The following is a 14682-nucleotide window of genomic DNA, read 5'->3' as shown; positions in this document are numbered from 1 at the left end:
CGTTATGATATGTAGCCTCTCGCATCCAGTCGAGACCGTAGGCAGTCTCCTTCACCGCCCAGCACATCGGTTTCTTGGCAGCGACCAGTGTCAACACACTTGGGAGGATTGACTTCATTAGAACCATGAAACCACTTCGTTTGGTTTTGTGTTTAAATAATATCCCCAGAAGATCCGATAAATACATTCAAACTTGTGGAATTAATGCAATGCCTTCTGGAAATGTGCAAATTGGATAACTTTCGAATCTTCAACCGATCTTTTGCTGTCAGAACTACTCAACAACACTAACGAGATCCTGACGGGTTCCCCTACCCCCTACACACCCATCAGACCGCTGTCAGGTTTTCTTCCTACCACGAACATCAGCGGCGGATCTATCGAGCAGATCCGCCATATCAATGGCGCCGGCTCCAGTGGTGGATACGGTTCTGTGATGTCGGAAACCGAGTCATACTTTTGTGTAGGATTGCGGTCCACGGTTGAGGGTCCTCCTTGCTTATGAACGCCTGTGTATCCCGACTTATCATCATGCAATCGAACATTGTCAGGAATCGTTGCCGTGTAGAGAGGTCCTTCGGAACTCAACAGGCTGCTGGTGAACGCCTCGATCTCTACGCCTTTCCGCGTCGCAAGATTGGCCACAAGCTGCTGGAATGTTGTGAAGTCGATCACCTTCTGCTTCTTCGCCACTTTGCTAAACTCCAGGTCGCTATCAGTGGTCGTGAACTTCTTTGTATATATCTTGTTGTCCTTGAGCATCTTCGTTAGGACCTTGGACGACATTGTCATCAATGGGGTCTGGCTTGCTCCAGTGCAGTAGCGTTTGAACGCGGCTTCTAGTTCTTCAGACATAGTAAGAAATATAGATATACAGCATCGTTTTGATTAGGCACCGCATTCCCTTAGACTCTATGTTTTGATTGCCACATAAATTTGTTCACTCAGATGCGCCAGCTGCTACTTCATTCAAGATCGATGTGATGAGGTCGTCAACCATCTTGCTACTGTCGTTGTAGCGGGGCAAGAAGCGGAGCATATCTAGCTGCTCGTCCAGGAGAGCAGTCGAGTCCGACGGTACGGAGTCAAATGAGTCGGTACTGGAAAGAGTGAGAGAAGAGAGGGTGCGATGACTTACAGAGCTATAGACTCATAACTTGGATTCGCCCGGGTACTTATGTTGGTGCTGCTGGAGCCGCGCTTGCTCAGGACGCCTGACCGTAGGGGCTCAATGAGATCCTCAAGCATGTGAGGCGGAGTTTGATGAATTACAGTCAGTGGCAGCCATCCCTCATCTCCCTTATGAGGGCCGGAGACACAAACGCCGTAAATCCAGTCTTCTCCATCTGAGGCCTTCCCGAAAGCCCTCACGACGACGCCTTCCCCTACAGTCACCGGCATTACACGGTGCAAGGACAGGGACTCATCGGGAAGGCGTCCTGTGGGGGAGGTACCAACCTGAAGCTTGGGCTTCACACCCTCAGGGGCGAAGTGCTTCAAAACGACGACAGCCCTGTCGATATCGACTACAAACAGGCTCGCAACAGCTTGGGAGATCCCCGCCGCACTCAGCGTCTTGATCCAGTCAAGAGCGGCAGGCTGTGCGACTGCGAATGGAGCTTCGCCAGAGCAGTCCTTGGCCAATAAACACGCGACGAACGTTCTCAAAGGAGATGTCGAAGTTTTGCAGGTCTCCAAAATGCTGTCGTAATCCAAAGGCACCGTGCCGGCAGCCAGAGGAATCACCCCCGGAAGGAATGGCATCTGATCTGGCTCCTCGATCCACCCAGGACAAAAGGGAATGTGGAAGATTTGAGGGTCTCGCAGCTCCTTCGAGTCGTGTGCGTTTGAACAGTAGTAAGCCTGACAAAAACGCTCGTGGTGAATGCGTCCTGAATACCTCCAACCCTTTGAGTTCTTCTTAACCACCTGCTTCCGTTTGATGGTCTCACACTGGATACGCTTGTAGGCTAGCGGGTGGTAGATGACCTCTTCGAAGGTGTGAGCAAAAGGGCAGTTATCTCCTCGTTCACAGTGAACACCCTTCACAACCATTTCTCCCATTGCCGAGTTGAACTCGCTGCTCATCTGTCCGTTTCGATGCCTGACACAAAAGGAAACCTCCGGACACCAAAGGGGCAGGTACCGCAGACTACGCTCCGGAATCCAAGACTTCAAGAAGTAGGGGCATCTCCGTTTCCACACTTTGTTGTGGGAGTACTGGCATTTTGCCCCAAATCTGCAGAAGACATACTCGCTGTTCTTCTCGGGCGTGTCGATTTCAGGCCTCAGACACGGTTTAGTTCGGAAGTACACTAAGTCCGTTTCGGAGAGTACAGGGGGGCACGCCATGCGAATGAGGTGCGTGTGCGGGTGCTGATTTCGAGGGTGGAGTGAGAGTCGAGTGTTTAGGGGTTGACAATCGGGACCTATTAGGGGTTGTTTGTTATTCGGGTTTCGGGGGTTGACAATTGGGCCCTTCAGTTTTTGTGCCGGAGAAGCCTTGAGGAAGTGCAGTGAAAGGAGCCTCGACAGTGCAGAACTTCGTCACCGTCAGCCATCGGAAGTACCTGTAGATAACCAGAAGAGCGAGCCCCGACCATGCTATCAGCCAATACTCAGGCGTTGTCGCGACATCCCACAGCTCAGACAGCGTGAGGTCTCTTCGTCTGTCATTAGCCAGGAGCTGGACTAAGCCAACACAAGGTTCATTGGGGTCGTATCGCCGAAACGCCATCAAAGTGAACACCCACACCACTACTGCAAGAAGAATGATGACCAACCCGCAGAAACGATCATGGAAGGCGTGCGGCCTTGTATGCACCAAACTGGAGATTGGTACGGGGTTTTGCAGGTTCCAAAGCATATGCTGAATTAGTTTCTCATATCAAACACCCTCAGCCATCCTAGTACCGTTCGCCACTTGCGGCGCTCATCGGTCGGTTCTTTTGATTTGCTTCGTCGTCTCCGACTGCGACCCTTCGTTGGCGTTGGTACCTCCAAATCTGTCACAGGCTGGTTCACCGCTGACATTCGACGAGGGCGATCTGGTGCGCCTCCACCTGAGATCAGTTGATGTCCTGCAGTGTCAGTGTCCGCACCCAGAGTTGTGATCATATCAGGTTCACATTGGGGGTTCCACCTGAGGCGGTGCATCAAACTGGTGTTCTCGCCTTCACGAGTGGACCCTTTGATGGTTACCCACTCACCAGGGACCTCCGGGAACAACGAAAAGTTGTGCAGCGACAGTCCTTCCAGCACGGTCTGTGTCCAGTGCCTAGTGGTTAAATTGAACTCCCGAATGGTCTGTGTGCATAAGATGCCGGTCCCACGGTCAACGGTTCCAAATCAGGTCCTGTACCGCCAAAACACAGCAGCAGCTCGCCGTGCAGGCTCAGATGACAGCCTTGCACAGCGGGCCCCGTGCCCAGCAGAGTCCAAACCGACGAGGCCATATCGAACAGCCAAACCTCCCCATTAAGGCCGCAGCTCCCCTCGCCACCCACGACATACAGCTTCCTATTACGAACAGCGACGCCTGCAGCTTTCCTGCCTGAAGGGGCTCGTGAGTTGAAACCTGAGGTTGATCGGTGGGTTAAAGGAGATTCGAGGTCGGAGAAAAGGCATTCCCACCCTCCAAGGTCCAATCGGAAGACCCATAGATCGCGTTCGAAACGAGTGTCTGTAGCTCCGCCGAATACGAACCAATTAGATCCCTCCCGTACCGCTGAGTGCCCACTGCGAGGAGAAGGGCAGATATGCAGCGTCAGCCGACTCCAGGTGTCCGAGCTGGGGCTCCACGTCCACATATCATTCAAAGCGGAGATCGAGGACCCTCCAAACTGAATGAAATCGCTCCAGGTTGACTACCAGATAGAGTTGGCCGTCGTGGAAGGTCATGGCACTGGAATGCCGTCCTGAGGGACTGGACGTCAACGCCGGACAAGTAAAGTTCCCGGTGAGTGAGTCGACCTGAACGAGATCGTCGAGAAACAGAACTCCACCCACGGGGTTGATCGACAAGCCGCCGAAGACGTAAACGAACCGAGTGCCGTCGTATGCCCCAGCTGGGTATTGTCTGCCATCGCTGGTCTCGGGACTCACCTGGCAGGGTAATGACCGACATGAAGAGGTTCGATGGCGTAGCGCATTAAAAAACGTTAATGCAGTGCGTTTCGTGGGTCAGATGAAGAGGTCTGTCGTTGCTAATACAGAACGGCATTCCGCACGCCAAATACAAAAAACACAAACGCATGCCTCGCCCTCAGAGGATCTGAGCACCTTTACAAATTCGTCTCTTTTCTATGGGTAATTTGCTGGCCGCTGAGGAGGGCGAGACTATCCCACAGGAAATATCTCTGCGGTATAATGGTGCCATACCAAACCAGGTGGTGGGTTAGAGTTTACCTCTGAATGCAGCCGCTCATTTCCTACCATGCAAGCACTGTCCGTAACCCCTGTAGCCTTCATCGCAAGTCGGTTAGGGTCCGCGTGGATGGCGGCGTCCTCCGGTTGTCGTTTGCTTTGCAAGCCACCGCCGACGTGGCATGTCGAGTGTATTTCGGAGCTACTTGGGATTTGGCGAATGCGTTGGAAGGACCACGATTAGATGACTGCGTTGTTGTATCGGCAACCGCAGAGAAGGGTGAACACGTGGAGGTGCATGTGGCAGACGGATGGCAGATATCCGACGCGCGATCACGGGTGACCCCAGTCGGCATGCCGTGTGCATTCGTCATTGAACTGGTGAGTGCAGAGAGGAGGTGTCCTAGACAGCTGTTGGGTCTAACCTCAAACATCTCACCTTGTGCGGCCTGAATTTTAAGTCCTCTGAGAGCACTGACTTCCCCCTGAACGTAACAATTGATCGGCAACTGCTTTGGCACAACGGAAGGCTGACCGCGATGCACGATTTTTTCGGAGTGGGGGACTCCCAAGAGAAATGCTGCGTCATCTGTCTCGAGAACCCGAGAACCGTCGCGGTGGTTCCCTGTCGGCACGTATGCCTATGCGCAGCATGCACGGCCACAGTTAGAATCAAGAAAAGCAACTGTCCCATTTGTCGTAATGGTAAGGTAGGCCTCGCTCGCATACTCAGCGGTTACTGGCTACATTCAGTTCGTGTCGGAGGAGAAGGAGTCAGGATAGGGCGGTGCAGCCTCCTTAACCGTTCCAGAACCTCAGAATCATTGTGACTAAAATCCGTATAATGGATGATATCTTCAAATCTACCTGGAAGGTGGCAAGGCTCCAGTGGTGCTTGGCCCTCGAACAGCGCCAACCTTAGGTCACCGTGGTTGGCTCATCGAGCATACACGTCCACTGCATGTCCGCAGGTGCTACTGTATGCTGTTGTAGGTGTCGTCATTAGCCTATGTTTGAGTGGCGGATTTTTTCTTTTATGGAGAGCCAAGCGCACGAAGTCTCTGATGGCTTTGGGCCCCGTGCAAGAGAGTTTGGAGGTGCAGGCCGCGCCGTCCTTCGTTGTGAGGTTACCTGAAGAACCCACGTTTGTGAGCCCACATCCAGTTCACACTCAACCTTCTGCTGCCCTGCCCCCCCTCCCCCCTTCAGTGCAAACAGCAAGAGGGTTCGTTTTGACCTCGTCAACTTTTTAACCTCAAATGTTTTCAGCGGCAGCCCTCAAGAGCGAGAGCTCGTCTGCGCGTCCTTTCCCACAGCCGAGAATCTTTTCTGTGGCTTCTCTCGCTGTCGAAAGTCGTGGTGATTTATTTCTTGAGACTGGCTCATTTTGTTGTGACTTTCGCTGCCTCCTTCTTCAGTTTCGCTCGTTCCGCCAACACGTCTGCAGGTGCCAATGTAACTCTGTCGAACGCGCATCCTCCGCAGTTGTGTGTGATGAGACCAACATTCCCTTCAAGTCTGCCGACATCCGCGACGTCCAAATCAGTCTCGCCTATCACAACTCTAATTTTCGGGGGCGTTATTTGTATCGTCATGGTTCGCCAGTAAGATGTGACTGTAATAGTGACGCTGGGTGCCCTACCATTCTTTGGAAGGTCAACGGCTTTCAGTTCTTGCACGGACCATGGCATGCCTCGCCATCTAGAGTATGCAAGTCTGCTCTGCGACACCATAATCGCATCGAATGCCCTTTGGCCATCGCCCTCCACAACGTTCAAAGCCACTCCTGCTTGTCCCTCCCCAACAGGACGTACATCAACCGATATTGTGCCTGAGGCGCAGCGGATATGGTTCAGGAGGGTGGTGACTTCGCCGGGGTGCAGGTACCTCTCTCCTGAGTGGAGGAACTGAACCACCACTGATCGTCGGCCACCCGCATCAGCGAGACCCCAACGAGGTAGCGCCTTCATGCTGGCGGAGAGGCTCGTGAAAGGCCTGTAGGTAGTCCGAAGCGCTTGCCCTGAAAGCGTATCCACGATCGAGCACGTTTTCGGGAGGGGGGCGTGGTCAGCGTCAGGGTGACAGCCTGATGAGCACGGACTGCTACGGCTACGAATGCCTAGGACTTTGCCACCCTGGGTCCCTTCGTTGACTATCATTATACGGCCACGTGGGTAGTTGTTGTCGAAGACGTTGAACGTTGAGAGAGGCGAAGAGACCTCAATGTGCCCCCGGTTATACTTGACACTGACGTCTACCATTTCGTTGCTTTCGAAGCCTCCATTCTGGTCAATGAACAGTTCTACAGGCCGAAGTCCACGAGCCAATCGGAGCAGCCGCGTATAGCCTCCTGCACGCTGGGACAACTCAACAACGTAACCGTCGCTGAACGAAGCCATATGAAATCCGATACCCCAGGAACCTCCGGACCCAGAGAATACCCGCACCTTCATTTCGAAATTGAAATAGTCCCGATCCCTGAGCAACAACTTTGCCCCTCGAACTATTGCCGGCGCCGGACTTGCAGGCTGCTCCAAGCCTCGTTGGTCCACGATCACCTGGGACGTTAGCGCCAGCTGCCCATCAGTCACCTCCCAGCGGACGTCCTGCGGTTTGGCAGCCCAGTGGAGTACCTGGTCGCCAAGAAGTGCTGTGGTGGGCCATGGTGGATGGCTGAGGGGTCTGCGTCCATCAGTAATTCGAGAAAGAAGAGCCCGGGATTCGATTTTCTTCAAGTCGGTGGCTTGAAAGAGTACAGACATTTTAGATGCCAAGGGCACCATCTTGTCGAATAGCGCCCGTGTCGTCTTGAGGACTGACGAGGATAAGGATTCCACTTCCTTTTGTTTGGTTTCAACTTCCTTCACGACTTCCAAACGAGACGACAGTGCAGTCCGGGACTCTTGCATAAAGACATCCAATGCTCGCGGGTCAGCCGAGGTACCCATTACCAGAGACTCGGAGACGGTGCTGGTGATGGACTCCAGCGAGAGCCGCTCTGGGACTTCAGGCAAGGTCTGTTCTTTGCTGAGCTGCTCAAAACGAGCGTCGTCCTTCTCAGTGAGGTCATCGGGTGAAGGGCAAGGAGGACTGTAGGCCGAGAGCTTGATAGAGCGGTCCCACTCTGCTCCGTCGTAGGACTCCGTCTTCACTCCGTTGCGGAACTGAGAAGGGTAGGTGGACTGGCCAGCGAGAATGGTGACCTTAATGACTTTGATGTTTGGCAACAAACCCTCAAAGACCGCTGCAGTACAAATAGGGGAATCGTCGCGGAAGATAGAGTCTCCTCCAGTCACAGGGTGAAATGGAGGAGGGCAGTCCGTTGGGCAGCGGACATTGACCTCAGCCCCAATTGGGCCTTGGAAGAGACTAGAGTAGCGGATATTGGTCTCGCAACCAATTGGGGAAATGTTTTCTCTTGACGTCAGCGGTGGAATTTCGCACACGACGAGAGAAAAGAGAGGATCAACACTCCGCGCTAACTCTGCGCGTTGCAGGGAGAACTCGTCTAGATAAACGACCACCGAGGTGGAGGGGGCGGCAGGTAGATGACCAATGTAGTCGAAGTGCTCGTTCTGCAAGTTGCTGACCCCCTTCCCATTCAAATCAGTGTAGATCTCGCCGTTTCCAACCAAGATTGGGATGGAGGAAAGGCCAGACGATAGGTGCCCCGTCTGCAGCAGCCCATCACGTACGGTCTCCAGAGCCTGCGATGAGCGGGGAACGAACGGAGTGAGGCCTTTCAAAGCGCACACGCCGTGGGCGTACTTCAGTGGAGGCCATGATAGACTGTGTGATGGAAGAGTCCGCTTGACTCACTTCTTGGATAGAAGAGTCTGATGGACCTGCTTTGTAACGGGCACGAAAAACACGGAGCTGGCTACCGGCTCCGGTAAAGGAGAGTCTTTCGCTCCCTTGCCCGGCTTTGTCGGGTCTCCATGGAGACCCCATCTGTAGGGATCCACATCTACATCGCTGTGAGGTAGGCACGAGGCCTTGGAAGGGAATTTGGGAGGCAGGGCCTTGTAGTGCAGACATAGGGCGCGAACACTCACAGATTCAGGGGCGCATGCAGGAGCGATATCGTAGTAGCCGGTAACCCCTTTGGGAACGTCTTCGCAGGTCGGTGGCAGAGTTGAGTACTCCTTCGTGCCCTTCAGCAGCGGGAATCGCCTGAAGAACTTAGCCAAAAAGGATTCGTAGACTCGAGCGTTCCCTGAGAAGGTCTTAAGAAGGTCCAGTCGTCGACGGGTGGAGTCGAGACACGCTTCCATCCCTGAAGAATCCATTGCCATGCGAGAACTCAACTTTCCCATGCCCGTGGCCATCTTGGAGCTCTCCAGAGCTAACCGGTGGCCTGATGTTGACGGCTTCTCCTGTACGATCTCCGGTATAATCCGATCCCTGAGGTCCTCTGTGATTTCATCACAGTGACCCAGAACGCTACGGAAACCGGACTTTAAGACTCGGAGTTCTCGGATTCCAAATAGCCGCTGCGGCGGCTGGTTTATGGTGGCGGTGGAGACTGCATAATCGGGGTGGGGCTTCAAGAGGGCCAGCCTGATGTCTTTTGCACGAACATTCAGGTCAAGACGAGTGGAGTTCATAGAGTTCACAGGTACGTTTCTGTGATACGATCACTCGAGACCTACCGTACTTGCGTATATGCCCCAGTCACTCGGCTTTGTACGCTGTAGGACAAAGGAGGAAACTCCCAGTCAATTTCCAGACGCTCAAGAGTCTCTGGAGCCTCGAAGCTGACGTCGAAGAAAACCACTGGCGTCTTCAATTTCATGTCGAACCCCTGGGAAGCCCAATAGGTCGCCTTGTCACCGTCATTAACCTTATCCGGACCGTGCTCTCCGTCTTTCTCAGGTCGCGGATAGTTTGTTGAGGGAGAGAAGGGCATAGCGGCGAATCCGGGTTTGTCTCCCAAGAAGGTGAGACACCGTTTGGTGCCGTTGATATCCGTCTGTAGCTGGCTGTGTCTCAATCACCTGACCATGCTCACTTCATAGCGTTGACGTACCATTTACGCCCGTCGCACGACTCCAGAACCACCGCCATCATGTTCTTAACTTCCTCTTTAACTAGGACACAGAGGTTTGAGCCTACATGGAGAAGGGAGCTGTCTGAATAGGGCCCGTACCTCACTGATCTTCTTGGAACCTGAAGACCTCCTGATTGTTACCGCCTGCGATGCCGTGAGCACAGCTGTAGACCTGCAGTGGCACTCCTGGCCCTGCCATTGCAGGCGGCTGCACACAAAGTTCATCCTGGGGAGATTGGATTCCAGAAACCAACTGCACGCTAGGAAACGGAGCCCCGACAGCTGCTACGAATCTCAGAGCCACTTTCGTGGGGTCGTCAGTGGCGGTTTTCATGCGAATACGCACTCCGTACACTCTTTTCGAAGCGCCAAAATCGTACTCCTGGACATGTTCCCCCTTAGCTCCAACGGGCTCCCACATATCTGTCTCCTTAACAGGCTCAAACGTCGTTGGAGAATTGGCAAACTCAACCGTTATCAATTCAGGAGGAGAGACTAGTTGAAAGCACGCAATGACCCTCACCCCATTCAAACCGCAGCCCCTTAACATCCCGAGGCCTCTCAAGAGACGCGGTCAATGTCACAGGCTCCTCTTTCGTGACCGGCTGGGAAGACCAGTACAGAGACCCTCTGGTGATGCAGTTCGATGACAAGTAGTTAACACTTCCCCGCGTGAAAGGCAACACGTTGTCTGTCTTGCAACTGACGAAGGGAACGATGTTGGGGTTGTCCGTTCGTTGAGTCTGATCCGAGAATTCGAACTTGGCAACAACAGCTACGCCAAAAACGATCAACGAAAACAGCATTCTGAATATCACTTCCAGTTCCAGTCACGAACGCAGCACGCACACTCGTAGAGAGTTATTGTCGATTTATGAGGTTCAACGTTCACAGCGTCTCCGCGGCCTTGCAGCCAAGCTTAACTTTGGCAGGTGGGTATCAAATCCTTATATAACGTTCATGTGGTTTTTAGAGTACCTGAGGTTGTTAGGTAGGACCTCGCCCACTGAAGTCCCGTTGCCTTCACGAGCTGCACAGGAGGAAACGGAAGCTCGGGCAGCAGCGGAAGCAGTTGAGATGGTCGAGTGCGGACTCAGACAACCCCCTCGATCCAAGAGGTGGCCCTCCGACAGCGATTGGCGGGTGGCAGCTGATCGTATTCGGGACGGCCAGGGCGACCTCCCTTTGTCAGCTACAGACATGCGGACGTTGCAATCTGGGACCTGGCTGAATGACGAGGTCATCAACGCGTACATGCAGCTGCTTAACCAGCGCAACGCCCGTCATCGAGAGGCCTTCTCCGAAAGTCAGACATCACAAGACAAGGCTCTGGATATGGACCCAGACTCTGCTCCGTGTAACGAGCCAGGCGCATTTCTACCGCCCTCAGTCTACTGCTGGAACTCGTTTTTCTTCCCAAAGCTATGTGGCAGCGACGGGCGCAAATCAGGTGATTATCAGGCCGTTGCAAGGTGGTCAACTCGGAAAGGCATCGATGTCTTCGGTTTAGATTGGATGGTGGTTCCGGTGCATGTAAAGCAATGTCACTGGGTTTGTGCTGCCGTGGACATGAGGGAACGGCGAGTGTACTATTTGGATTCGATGGCCGGTCCCGAGGGTGGATTCGTCTTCTCGAAACTTCTGGAGTACTTGATATGCGAGCACGAGGATAAACTAGGTCGACCTTTGCCAGATCCGGATGAGTGGAAGCTGGCGGAAGTAGACGCTCCAGCCCAAGACAATGGTTCTGACTGTGGTGTGTTCACCTGTGCAGCAGCAGAGTATATCTCTGACGGTAGGTTCGACGAAAGACACCCCCCCGCTTTTGATTACAGCCAGGATGACGTTGAAGACCAGCGAAGACTGATCGCGCTGTGTTTACATAAAGCAAGTATCCCTTAACTGGTTTTGACACCGAAGGCTGATCGTTTCTGTAAGCTATAGACAGCATGGATGTCGTCGCCAAGCGACCTAATCGAACGAATAAAAGTGACTGCAACTGAGTATGGGAGTTGTGCGAGTAACGTCCACGAACAACTCATAGGATTCTAGACAAAACGGCTGCCGGCTTATCGATCTAAATATAAATTAGCATCGAACCGAAGTCCTACAAAACCGCATCTGATGGTCGCCTTTTACTACCGTCAGCCGTAATTGGAACTCAACATGTTCACTGAAGACTTTTTGAAGGCGCTCCGCGCCAACGAAAACTGTCAGCAGTTCGCCCCTCAGGTTTATGAATGCATTTAATTTGTACTCAGTGAGTTCGTCAGGGATTGTTTTGCCGCCTTCAGCTAACCCGGCAGTTTTCGTCATTCTGGCTGTCTTCGCTCTCAGAAAACCAAGGAGCCCTGCAGACAGCACATCGTGCACTCCACTTCTCTAGACACGTGCTGTGGAAGAAGTGTCCACAGTAGTTGGCGCGTAAGCCTTCATTTAGGGGAACCACAGCCTCCTTCGGAAGATGTGCGTCGTTGTTCCACTGGGCAGCGTAAGTCCGCAAGGCCTCATGTTGCTCCGGGTTCAGATCTGCAAAACATATCTGGCATGTGAGCTTGCTTTCAGATGTCGACGGAGCGCAGGCACCGAGTTCTGAGGAGCCAGACTCTGTATTTTCTGTGGTTACTAGTGGCTTAAGCCAGTGGTTTTCACCTTCCCGAAGCCTTTTAACCTCCTCATCAGTGAAGTGCCTCTTTTGGGGGTCTTCATGCACGTTTTGTGCCATCCTAGCAACCAAAAGAGGCAGCATGCTCAGCGCTTGCACCGACATCGACATGTCATGGGCTTCGTGAATCAACACACGCAGGTTTTCTGCACCGAGAATTTCTCTTTCCTGCACGTCAAGCCGAGCAATTGGAGCTGACAGCAGAGCCATCCGGGCTCGAGGGCTGCTGTTCATGAAATTGCGATTGTACTCAGCAAACGAAAATCGCAACCCTTGAAGCATAAAGCCGGTTCGTAGATCATTCGGGTCAGATATTACTGGTACGCTAGCATCCATGAAGGAAATTCTGTCGAACACGTTCCTCATGAAGTTGATGCGGGTGCCTGGCAGCTGCTGCATCACTTCTACAAGGGGGTCGTCGCTCTCCAGATTTGAATCCTCAGCGAGCTCGTTGAGGAGTGCGTCAGTATGGGCAGCGTCTATTCGGCATCGCAGCGAATCAGGGGCATTCGTGAGTATGCACCGCTCTATGTCGTGGAGGATCTGGACACGAATTCTCAGCCACAATTTCGAAGGCATCTGAGAGATGTCATCGATGTCAAGGCAATTGAGTGCCGTCACCGCTGAGGTCATGATATGCACCAAACTACTGATTCCAGGTTGGGGTTCAGCACACATAGTGTCCTTTATCCTAAGCAACTTGTCCTTTAAGGCAGGAGGACAAGACACGCCACTCTCAACGACCAGCGTCCAGTCCATTCCCGATTCACTAACGATATTCGGCAACGTAACAGAGGGGCTGCTCGATCTGAAGGGGCGGCTGTAGCGCGAGGTCAGTACCTTGAATACCGCGCCGACCGCCCTATCGTACGAGTCACCTCTGGAGGACGAAGAGGTGTCGAGGACTCGACTGACGACAGATGGCTGAGAATACTCTCGAGTGGCCAGCGACAGAACGCTTTCACCTATTTGCCGGCGTTCGCCATCAGTTATGGCCCTTCGTAGGCTCTCCGCGACGCGAGCGCAGCATATGGATGTTTTGTAACAGGAGCCCAGCGGGAGAGATGACGCTGCCTCCCTTACAGTCGCGAGAAGCGTGCCTACTGTGCGGCGTCTCCGCCGAGTGTCCACGCCGAACGCCTCATTGAATCTTGTGACCGTCGGAGGGGATCCTAACGGAGTTAATCGTCGGGTTACTGGGGGTCTTGATCGGCCAATGGCAGTGTGGGTTGCCCTGAGTCTCGACACGACCTCTGTCATTTCTGCTTCAGTGTCATTAACAAGGAGTCTATCAAGCAACGGGGCGCTTCCGACGATCACGGTTTGATTGATGCGCCGAGTCCTCGTTTCCTCTGGAAGAAGACTGGAGATGAGTGCCCCCATGGACGCGTTGCCGGAGGCAATGTTGACGTTGAAGTCCGCATTCGGAACTCGCGATACCCTCATCGAATATATATGAGTTTAGGTAATTCCCGTATGATTTGAGGACGGGACACAGATCTCCCTCGTTGGTACAGTGCATGATGAATACGACAGTTTCTCAATACGAAGAACCACAACAGACTTTGTCGAAAGTTGCACTTTGAAGGCACCTGGATCCCAAATTACGGAATTGAAACCTTCCACATGATTATTCGCCCTATCATCAAGCGGAAGGTCGCCTTTCAGAGACTTGCATGTTCCGTCATGGATATCGCAGCGAGGTCAGCGCCGGAGATAACCCCGAACTCATCGGAGGTCAGACGAACACTACAAGTGCAATCTCAGGATAGTCCGTCCAAGATCCATTCTACTGAACAGGTGGTCCTACAGGTGCCCGATGTCAGATCAATTATCGATAAAGGAGGACTTTCGTCGAGTCTCACCTTTTGGAGGTCACTTGTTTACCGATCGGAGGATGTGAATTCTGAGCAGAAAGCACAAGTCCCATCCAGACTTCTGGAGTTCTACAACGAGTGTCCTCCGTTGACGATGCAGCAGAAAAGCTTCTTGTTTACCTGTGCGTTCGGTAGGAGGGATGGCAGGCCTCCGGCACCCCGCGAGTTTTTATGTCCCCGATTGACGGATCTTTTATCAGCGTGTCATCTGCTGGAGTTGTTAGATGCGCAGAAGCTGAACGTGAACGAGCCCCACTTGCTTCGATGCATCGATAGGGAAGACCGATTGCAGTATTTGCGCGAGTCAGAGCACCATGCGGCGGTGGAGCAGCTCGAGCGGAGTAGATGGTTGTATCTGGATGCCGGAAATGAGGCCACATTCTTGAGCCTACAGCAGCTTCAGACCACGATCCTGGTTGACATGTCGATGCTACTACTGTGGCACCGATCCTCTCGTACGTCTGAGCAGAAGAGTATCGCCACTTTTGTCATTTGCCTTGCAATGATGTTCATTGCGATGGAAGGCAGCGGCGACTGTGACATACGCATGGCCTACTACTTTATTCAGCAGGCCTACCAGTCAGTTCGGTGCGGATATCTGACTTCGCCTTCAAAGCACATTTCAGCAGCTGGGATTGCGAGTGCCCTGTTAGAGGAATGTGCTGCGTCGATTCAAAGAGGATGGAGTCTGTTTACGAAAGCCTGGAAACCTCAATCGTTGCCGT

At 53.1% G+C, this 14682-nt stretch overlaps 7 protein-coding genes across 11 annotated transcripts; 2 read left to right on the top strand and 5 right to left on the bottom strand.

The window, feature by feature from the left end:
- Positions 1 to 318: 318 nt before the first annotated feature.
- Positions 319 to 855, bottom strand: KVP18_000627 (uncharacterized protein; the record flags this gene model as incomplete). The annotated part of the gene is made up of 1 exon (XM_067949880.1): positions 319 to 855. One exon carries the CDS (start codon positions 853 to 855, stop codon positions 319 to 321), a length of 537 nt encoding a protein of 178 aa, XP_067807708.1.
- An 85-nt stretch (positions 856 to 940) lies between these two features.
- KVP18_000623 (uncharacterized protein) lies at positions 941 to 2352 on the bottom strand (the record flags this gene model as incomplete). Of its 2 annotated transcripts, XM_067949871.1 has the most annotated exons (2): positions 941 to 1100; positions 1139 to 2352. In XM_067949871.1, the coding sequence occupies 2 exons, from the start codon at positions 2350 to 2352 to the stop codon at positions 941 to 943; spliced, it is 1374 nt and encodes a 457-aa protein (XP_067807700.1). The 2 variants fall into 2 exon arrangements, with proteins under 2 accessions (XP_067807700.1, XP_067807701.1); XM_067949872.1 differs by lacking the exon at positions 941 to 1100 and having other exon boundaries at positions 1135 to 2352.
- A 522-nt stretch (positions 2353 to 2874) lies between these two features.
- On the bottom strand, positions 2875 to 4151 carry KVP18_005089 (uncharacterized protein; the record flags this gene model as incomplete). Its single annotated transcript, XM_067949439.1, has 4 exons — positions 2875 to 3306; positions 3333 to 3842; positions 3871 to 4078; positions 4105 to 4151. 4 exons carry the CDS (start codon positions 4149 to 4151, stop codon positions 2875 to 2877), a joined length of 1197 nt encoding a protein of 398 aa, XP_067807709.1.
- Positions 4152 to 5747: 1596 nt separating this feature from the next.
- KVP18_000624 (uncharacterized protein) lies at positions 5748 to 10221 on the bottom strand (the record flags this gene model as incomplete). 4 transcript variants are annotated; one of them, XM_067949873.1, is made up of 7 exons in its annotated part: positions 5748 to 5980; positions 6008 to 8154; positions 8185 to 8991; positions 9018 to 9347; positions 9377 to 9493; positions 9520 to 9910; positions 9939 to 10221. In XM_067949873.1, the coding sequence occupies 7 exons, from the start codon at positions 10219 to 10221 to the stop codon at positions 5748 to 5750; spliced, it is 4308 nt and encodes a 1435-aa protein (XP_067807702.1). The 4 variants fall into 4 exon arrangements, with proteins under 4 accessions (XP_067807702.1, XP_067807705.1, XP_067807704.1 ...); XM_067949876.1 differs by lacking the exons at positions 9377 to 9493; positions 9520 to 9910; positions 9939 to 10221 and having other exon boundaries at positions 5748 to 8154; positions 9018 to 9274; XM_067949875.1 differs by lacking the exons at positions 5748 to 5980; positions 6008 to 8154; positions 8185 to 8991; ... (1 more) ...; positions 9377 to 9493; positions 9939 to 10221 and having other exon boundaries at positions 9516 to 9836.
- Positions 10222 to 10375: 154 nt separating this feature from the next.
- KVP18_000625 (uncharacterized protein) lies at positions 10376 to 11317 on the top strand (the record flags this gene model as incomplete). Its single annotated transcript, XM_067949877.1, has 1 exon — positions 10376 to 11317. The coding sequence occupies one exon, from the start codon at positions 10376 to 10378 to the stop codon at positions 11315 to 11317; it is 942 nt and encodes a 313-aa protein (XP_067807706.1).
- A 388-nt stretch (positions 11318 to 11705) lies between these two features.
- On the bottom strand, positions 11706 to 13526 carry KVP18_000626 (uncharacterized protein; the record flags this gene model as incomplete). Its single annotated transcript, XM_067949879.1, has 1 exon — positions 11706 to 13526. One exon carries the CDS (start codon positions 13524 to 13526, stop codon positions 11706 to 11708), a length of 1821 nt encoding a protein of 606 aa, XP_067807707.1.
- A 180-nt stretch (positions 13527 to 13706) lies between these two features.
- Positions 13707 to 14682, top strand: KVP18_005090 (uncharacterized protein; the record flags this gene model as incomplete). The annotated part of the gene is made up of 1 exon (XM_067949440.1): positions 13707 to 14682. A coding segment is annotated over one exon (976 nt), but the record flags the coding sequence as incomplete, so codon positions are not given.

This window comes from the organism of the source record quoted next, assembly GCF_019968955.1.
Source record: "MAG: Porospora cf. gigantea A chromosome Unknown PgA_NODE_571_length_14682_cov_317.895, whole genome shotgun sequence".
Lineage (NCBI taxonomy): Eukaryota > Apicomplexa > Conoidasida > Eugregarinorida > Porosporidae > Porospora > Porospora cf. gigantea A.
Note: the sequence above shows the minus strand (reverse complement) of the source record. Positions and strands in the feature narration are given on the sequence as shown.